Source organism: Olea europaea, unplaced genomic scaffold (assembly GCF_002742605.1).
Source record: "Olea europaea var. sylvestris unplaced genomic scaffold, O_europaea_v1 scaffold729, whole genome shotgun sequence".
Classification (NCBI taxonomy): Eukaryota; Viridiplantae; Streptophyta; class Magnoliopsida; order Lamiales; family Oleaceae; genus Olea; species Olea europaea.
In genome coordinates this window covers 190,976-199,679 of record NW_019265692.1, presented here as the reverse complement: position 1 = coordinate 199,679, position 8,704 = coordinate 190,976, and the positions used below count along the sequence as shown (strand labels likewise).

Genomic DNA, 8,704 nt, shown 5'->3' with positions numbered 1-8,704 from the left:
AGAGCGTAAATGTTGTTATCTGAAAAAGTATATACATATAAAGGTGTACGGGAAAATTTTAAGCGTAGCCTTTAAATTTAATCAACTTATATCAATATAATTTTAGTCAATCCTAGTAAATAAATGCCAATAAGTAACAAAGTGATTATAGCACATTAAACTATGATTTATATTGATTGAATATATTTTAAAAGGGTACTTATAGTTCATGTATATTTTTCCCTTTTTATTGTTTAAGAGAAGATTTAAAAGGGGTTTTAAGAAGTCCTTTTTTCAAATTAAATTCAATAGCCTTATAGCTAAACTATATCATCAACAACGTCGACGTCATCGTCAACATCATAATATTATTATTATTATTATTATTATTATTATTATTATTATTATTATTATTATTATTATTATTATTATTATTATTATTCATTTGATGGGAGAAGAAATATCTACATTTTTGAGGATTTTTCACCCATACACTAGCAAAAATATATTCCTATGTAATTGAAGAAATAAATTAATTTGTTTCGCCTTATCCTTTCACAAATAAATTATTCATTTGAAAAACCTAATGGTAGAAGGCTTCTTAATTATCCTAGGTAAGTATTTGAAGGTGTCAATATTTATCCTTATTAGCAATTAAAATTCAAAATTCGTCATAAATAATTTGTTGAAGTACACAAACATACATAAAGGACAGCTCATATCACTCAAGAATCATTAGAGAAATTTATTAAATTTCGAGCATTATTATTTCTCTACCAAATAAACCTAATATCCTTCTAAACCAAATCAATTTCCCCCAAAATTATTGAAAAAGAGAAAACCAGTCTAATTTTTGTTTGCTAATTTATTTTTGCAGTTGAAAAGATTTCTACCAAAGGTATTGAATTATCAACACATCAATTGGTTTAGTTTTTATTTTTTAATATTTGCTTTATTCACATTGATTTTAAATTTATGCACCATAATCGACCATATATAAATTCCATTACTGGAAAGTTTGATTTTCAACTTGTATTAAACATCAATTCGTGGATCGAGTAACATCATTTTGATTTGTTTTATTTTGATTTTAAAAGAATTTCGTACATTGAACAATTCGTGCATGTCTATTTAATATATCACGACACGATGGACAATTAGCATTCAATCATTGGAAAGGTCAGTTTCATCTCTTTTATTAAAATCATGATTGCAGTAAATTCCCATTTTGATTGAGCATACTACCATTTTTAATTTTATTTGTATTGAATTTGCTGTAATTTATTTATTTTTTATTTGATGGGAGAAGAAATATCTACATTTTTGAGGATTTTTCACCCAAATCACAATTTCATTTATTGTGAGATAATATTATCCTTTAGAGTCGTTACAAAATTGTTTCATCCGTGAAATTATATATTTAAAATCATAAATTGATGACATTTTATGATGGTATAATGAGTTTTATATACGTTATATCATACATTAGAAACAAATGGAGCGTCAAGAAGGAAGAGAACAGCCCTTTTCAATTATCCATCATTTGCAAGATCCTAATCCCAATCAGGAGTTGTGCCCATCGACTGAAGAATTCTCAGCTAGCAAAGATCTGAACTTCAGGTTTGAATACTCATAACTTTTATAAAGATTCGTTTTCATTTTACATAATATCCGCCAGAGACTCTGTTCGTTTTAATCCAAGTATGTTTTTTAAGGAAACTCTAGTTTCTCCGCAAAGTAAGGTTAATTTCGTACGTATTAGGAATTTGACTTCCAAACAAAACATTACAATTGCTAATTGGATTTCGTCACTCTGTCAGATGAAATTAACAGATGCACTGACATAATCCAAGGTTGCAACAAATAATTTGATTGAAAAGCTGACTATGCTTAAAATAATTCAATGATGAAATCTCAAGTGAATAATAAGGATTATGTCTAGGCATTTGGGATTGTAGCATGATTTTTGTTAATTTATTGTTTTCTTATTTGTATCACTATGAAACAACCAATGCCCACAAGGTGAGAAAAAAATTCGGTGGGGTGGCGCACCATCCTACGTGGTGCGACTATCGAATGGGAAGCCACCACCTCATCGGGTGGTCCACTCTCACTCAATGAGTTGAGACTACCTTGGGACTTCAAGGGCATATAGGTTCTTTCATTTATGATCTAATGAGATGGTACCTAAATGACGCGTGTGGATGGAGAATTGATAGTAAAAAGAATTGGATCAGCCAAAAATCAATCTACTGTTGCTATTTCCTTTTGTTTCCATAAAAGTAGTGGCAAACCCCTAATTTTCATATCAATGAACCCCATTTTTCATATCATTATGGTCGTTTGATAAATTAAATATTTTTTCTTCGTTCTTCATCTAGGCCTCAAGCAGCTCGAGTACCTTACAACAACAATATGCTGTTGCGTATGGATCAATTCGCCAGAAATACATACAACACTAATGAGACGCTCAACAAATATCATCTCCCCTTGTCGACTTTGCCTCCCGAGTTTCGTTTGCAATCATCTTCTCGATTTGCAGGGAAGCATTCGCATCAACAAGTCACTGTAAGGACAAACACTTTGAAGCCTTTGATTAATTCCCATGTACGCTCATGGGGAGAGTTAAGATAAAAGAGTTTTGGGGACAAATTTTATAAAATTTAAATTGTGGGGTAATATTGAAAACTATAAGGAATTTTTTGAAAAATTTGTTCAAAATCTTGAAAAATCTTAGTTTAAGTTCTTGGAATTGAAATTTAGTGTACTGCCCCCACACTAAATCCGCCTGTGTACATCGGATACACAACAACTTTAAGGGCATCTTTGGTATCAAAATTGGACAATCTGAACTTGACTTTTCCTTCTTTAATCATGTCCATGCATACGAGTATCACTCGACTTTTGATACACATCATTTAAAATTTTGTTACTCTTGTTATATATGACAATTTATTAAAGATTGAGTGATTATGACAGATGCCATTTGGGGACTTAGTTGATCTACCAATAGTGGAGGCTAACACTCACCAAACCCAATGGTCATATTCCACAGATGCATATGAAATTTCAAACCCACTGAGGTAATTTGCTTTATATTTTGTTCATAATAATATTGTGGTTAAAGTAAATATATAATGCACTCATAATCTTCTTGTTTATATGTAAAGGAAAAGTAACGCATTTGTTTAGCCATGAATTGACCAAAGTTGTACAAACATAAACTCTATATGCAAACAATAAGACTCCAATCTCGTCCACAATTTACGAGAAACTTTTATTAGTGATGTTCAAACACAAATGGATACACATAATAATTATGTTAGATCGATATTATTTTAGGTCACTGGGTATTCAAGGCCATCAAAATCTTGCAAGTGGATCAAGCGGCTTTAATCACGATGGTGGAAGTTCTTTCTCTCATTACCCTCTTATGTCACGACAAAAGGTGCGAATTATATTATCTTGCAAGTATTTTTTTCTAAACTAAAATGATAACTAGAAGTATTTAGTTATGGCTCTTTGTATTTATTCTCAATTACACCTAGGTTTTTTATATATTAAATTTAAATCTATTAAATAAGTGACATATATATTTCATTTATATATAGAAATTTTAATGCTTCACATATATATTTCATAAGTTAAGTTAAATAATTAGTTCTATAACATCTTCTACTTGTCAAAACATTTTTACGTGTTATATCCTTTTCATGGCTATGATTCGATTGAAGAGGAAAACAATTTGGCAAGACGACAATGCTCCTCATCGCTCAAGCTATCACCTTGCACAAGTTGGAAATGAACAAGGTCATAGGTAATATAACATTTCTATTTTACAATTTTAATCTAATTTTGAATATTGCTACTTAATTATTATTATCTCATTAAATTATATGATATGATTGTTCCAGATATTCGCTGTATGATCCAAAGTATGAAACAATTGGTCTGCATGTCGATCCACATTTAAGAATGTATGCCTTTTCCAACAGAAATACAGGAAATGATAAAGGTAATGGTAAGTGTCTTTTGGTAAACTTCTTTCGTGCAACATCCCAAAAATTTGTAGAACATGATTATGTCTGTTAACAACTTTTTCAATTTTATTAGGGACCTAAGTGCTAAATAAAAAAAACACATTATCCAAGAAAACATTATTAGAGAGTACAAAATTCAAAGATGGTAGAGGGATAGGCTCACAATAGGGTAAAAAAACATGTGGATACGTGTCGAAATATGATTGGACACTTTAAAAAATATATAAAAAAAAAATGCCAATCAATTTCTGCCTAATCAGTCTATTCACCGACGACCTTTTTTTAGCCTATCTGACTGGCTTTATTCTACAAAATTATATCTTCAATTTTATTTGTCAAAAGGAAAGATTGGGACACTAGCAAATTCTAGAATGCTCAGGACTGAACTTAAAAGTATTGTAAACATTTTTCAACAGTTTTTGGGGGCTTCTTTCAAATATGGATTCTAAAGTTTGTCGAGTACCATATGAAAAGTGGTAATCCATATCATTCTTGAAATTTTTATACTGAAGAAATGATTAGTAATCACCTGTGGGACAATTTAGTTTTGAAGACATTCAAGATAAACCATGAGATGGTCCATTAGTACAAGAATTTAATATTAACCTTCGGTTTACGAAAATTTTGTGGACTCGCATAGAGTTGTTGTTTCATGGTTAGACTTCTCTAAAAATAAAAGTACGATACAAGTGTTCAACATATATTTCTTATCTTGTGCTTGTACAGAATTGCTTGTCAGCCTCAGCGTCCAAACCTTTAATTTACATACTATCCAACTAGTACCAAAATTCAATTTAAGTCTCTCTTAAGTTGAGGTCATTTATTTGAATTCTGGGGACGTGATAAAAATCCGTGAGGAGTAAGATGGGTTCAGACTCTTCTAAAGTTGATAGTACGTAATTTAACGACTTGGGTGTGTAGGATGGCTCGTCACACACAATGTGTTTACTGTTCAAATATATTCATTCCTTGCAATTTACTATTTGTCAGGTAATTAATAACGGGGAAAGAATCGACAATTATGGGGAGTCATGGATCTTCGGTTAAAAGAAGAAGAAAGCCAAGTAATAGTGTTCTTAAGTTTCAGAATAGAAGTTGTTAGTTTGGTTTCTTAGTTGCATGTTTATTGAATTTTCTATTAGTTTCGTTGGGGTTTTACTGAATTTAAGGCATGGATATATGATTTGTAGTTAAAGCATGTTTTTTAAACTTTATTCAAGCTCATAACCTCAGTTTTCGTATAAATGTGTGCGGTGTGCCTGAAATGTTTGATTAGCTTTGAGAAATCTCGTGCATTGTCCGATTTTCAAGTTTCTTGCCCTTCACACATATAAATTTCTTTGGGGTTATACTGAATTTAAGGCATGAATACGTGACGTTGTTTGAAATTTTAGTAAAATATTATGACATATTTTAGAACCGTTTGGATAAAAAGATGTCTTTTCAAATAAAAGATCATGACTTTGAAATTATTAATTTTCAATAGGTGTGTAGAGGTATATAGAGACAAATTCCAACAGTCGTACCTTTTGAGATACAACTTTTCAACAACCATATAGACTCAAGTGTTTGGAATTTTCATTCATTCAATTTAGAAATTGTATATCATTTTGATGCATATTCATTTGCTCATTTACTTTGAATATGATTTCATAAAAGAGAGTTCAAACATTGGTAAAGTTTGTTCAACGTTGGTCTAAGTGCATTAGAGTGTTCCTATTGCAAGACGTTGTCGTTGTATATAGGAAGACGAATGCAAGAAAACCATTAGTACTCGTGTACGGCATTATCGTCTTAAGGAAAAAAGTCAAACTCTTATTAAGAAAATCTTAAAACCTGTTTTCGATGCTATAAAAGAATGTAGAGGTATTTATTATTGTATATCTTCACTTGTTTTACAGTACTTTTTCTATACTTCACAAACATTTCATAAATATAGAAATTTTCTACTTTTGTTGATGTAGTCTATTATATTGAGTTAAAATTTCGTAAATATTGAGTAGCTCGATGATGAACTCTTGACTTAATTTAACTGGCACAAAAGCTATTATAAAGGAGATTTCAAATTTCATGAATGCAAAATTATCACATGTACATATGAAATCTTTGTTATGCGAAATGTATAACTATTATGTTGAAAAGGGAGGTAAGAGAAGTTCTACTTCCCAAAGTCCCTTGTCAAAATATATTTTAACATATTTAGATGATACATGGAATTATTTGGACACGAACAAGTGTTCCCTCATTTAGTTCTAGTTCATCAATATCTAGAGTGATAAATGTAAGTGGTACAAATCTTGAAATTACCTCTAAGTTAGTTAGGTATATATGCACGAACCTTCGTAATGTGCTACACCCAAAAGAATTGCAAGAATTTAGTTTTCTATCATGGTAAAGGTGTAACGAAAGACAATATCGAATTGTATAAAAAATTGCAGCAAGTGATCTAATACCTCTGGTGCCTAGATGGCATCAAAGGCTATATTTAGTATAATGGTTGAAGAGTTGCTTCAAATCCAATTATAGTATGTTGTAAGTTTTTAAATTGATTAGTTTTGAAAAAATATACTTAATTTTTAAATTTATTTGTTTCAAAAAAAAATTGTACACAAAATATTTTATTAGTCTACAACTTTAACTCCTCTTATATTGATTGTAATCGATCCCAAGTTCGAAAAAAAGAGGAGGTTGTAACTTTATATTTAATTTATAATGCGTATAAATTGTACAAATTTTAATTTCTTTTAAAAAAGTGAGATGTGTCATGAATTACAAAAAAAAAAAGCGACACGGCTCGCTCAAGCCCGAGTCAAAAGCTCAAGTTAAGTCTTAATTTTTTTCCCGAGCAAAAACTAGACTCTGCTTAGGCCAAAAAATTCAGAATCATTTTTACTCGAATCGAGCCTGAACTTCGAGACATCCCTAGATTTACTTGCAATATTATTTTATTGAAAAATGTACAGTTAATAAAAAAGAGAGAGAAAAATATATTATAATTTTAATGGAGTTGAAATAGTGGCTAAGAAGCCTATTTTAAGAAAATCCACAAAACTTAGTTGCCTACGTAGAAACACCAATAATTATACTAGACAAAAAAAGTACATAAGTTGAGGAATAAGGAAATACAATTTTTCAAAGTTTGGAGACGGGACCACATAGTTGAATATGCTACTTAGAAAAGAAGATATCAAAGTCAAGTATCCACCCGTCTTAACATATCAAAACATGGATATATGTGTATTTTATTGATTAATATGAATTTTTGTTAATAAAAAAGAGGTAAAAGAAATTTAAAAATGAAATATAAACTACAAACCCTAACTTTTCTCCATCTTCTTCATTTTCATTGATCAAGAAAACATTTTTGTTGCGTTCTTCATCCATTTTGAGAGTTTAGTAATTATAAATTATTTATATTTTACTCTTATAGCTTTTTGTTTTGTAAATTTTAAATAAAATATGGGCATATTTATTTGAAATTTTTGAAAATATTATGCATTGATTTGTTTGGTTTTAGAATCATTCACAAAATGTCATTATCACCATTAAGGTTTTGAGAAATTTCTTCTATTCAAACCAAATACTGTTTTTATTAAATATCTCTTTAATGATAAGGCTAATCCGACATTTTCATTTTGTGATTTGGTAGCTCAATAGTAATGACCACACTTAATGTGATGTGCTAAAGAAGCTTAGTTCCATCCAGTGCCGTCTGCTTCTCAATATTTTTGATAGTTCAACTGTCAAATTTGAAATTTACAAACCGTCGAGTTAGACGTTTAAATGTCGAACCCGACATTTATAAACTGTCAGGATATACAATTTTACTGTCAATTTGGACGCTTCAAAACGATAGAAACCCTTGATTTTATCTTTTGCTATTGTACGAATTTACGTATTATGCAGTGCCACTTTCATGCTAACATATTGATTCTGAATTTCTTACCATTGCAATCCCAACATTTCAATTATGAGTAATCATTTGAAATTCAATGTATTGCATGGGAGAAAGTTTGTTCCTGCGGATGACGAATGGAAGTAAAAAGGGGACAAAACCATTTCCATTCTGGTGCCGACAATTATTACCATAGCCGAACTTTTGTTAAAGTTGAAAGACAAACTTGGTATTCTTGATCCCCACACTCAAATTGAATTGATGTTCAAAGTCCCTAATTTGAATATACCTCCGACCGAAATACGCGACGATGAAAACTTAAATTGGTGGTAAAAGTGGTTGTCAAATGTAATCCCGAAAATGTTCCCCCTATGCAGTGTACATTCCAAACCAATGTTACTAATTTGTTGTTATTATCATATACCAACAAAAAATTGGTTGTTATATTTCGCAATCAAAGTACCGAACCATTAGTACAAACGGGATGAATACGTTATTTTTATTATAAACTTAGCCGATCATTATGGTTCCATTAGCTTTGACTGATAGTTTGTCGAAATGGAAAATTGATTTTAATGAGACGACAATTCACAAGCAAAACACCAACATTACATCCTGACAGTTCATATGTCGTTCCTGACAGATGGTTTCTGTAATTCTCGACAGTTGGGAACAATAATGGCATCCAAAAATATACTACTGCGGTTACCATTACGGAATGTATAATATAGCAGTTTCCTAAAATAAAAATTCGAGCAATAATTACAACACTAAAGTCTCAAACAAACAG

At 30.5% G+C, this 8,704-nt stretch overlaps 1 protein-coding gene across 1 annotated transcript; it reads left to right on the top strand.

Moving 5' to 3' along the window:
* The first annotated feature begins 1,474 nt into the window (after positions 1 to 1,474).
* Positions 1,475 to 5,228, top strand: LOC111390940. The gene is made up of 7 exons (XM_023016066.1): positions 1,475 to 1,599; positions 2,361 to 2,547; positions 2,959 to 3,062; positions 3,322 to 3,427; positions 3,714 to 3,796; positions 3,894 to 4,000; positions 5,010 to 5,228. Exons 1-7 carry the CDS (start codon positions 1,475 to 1,477, stop codon positions 5,015 to 5,017), a joined length of 720 nt encoding a protein of 239 aa, XP_022871834.1. The 3' UTR covers positions 5,018 to 5,228.
* Positions 5,229 to 8,704: the final 3,476 nt, after the last annotated feature.

Coding starts and splice junctions, on each gene's coding strand:
- LOC111390940 (XM_023016066.1), top strand. CDS start 1,475: ATGGAGCGTCAAGAAGGAAGAGAACAGCCCTTTTCAATTATCCATCAT. Junction 2,548..2,958: donor ATTCGCATCAACAAGTCACT/GTAAGGACAAAC, acceptor TGATTATGACAG/ATGCCATTTGGGGACTTAGT. Junction 3,428..3,713: donor CTCTTATGTCACGACAAAAG/GTGCGAATTATA, acceptor ATTCGATTGAAG/AGGAAAACAATTTGGCAAGA.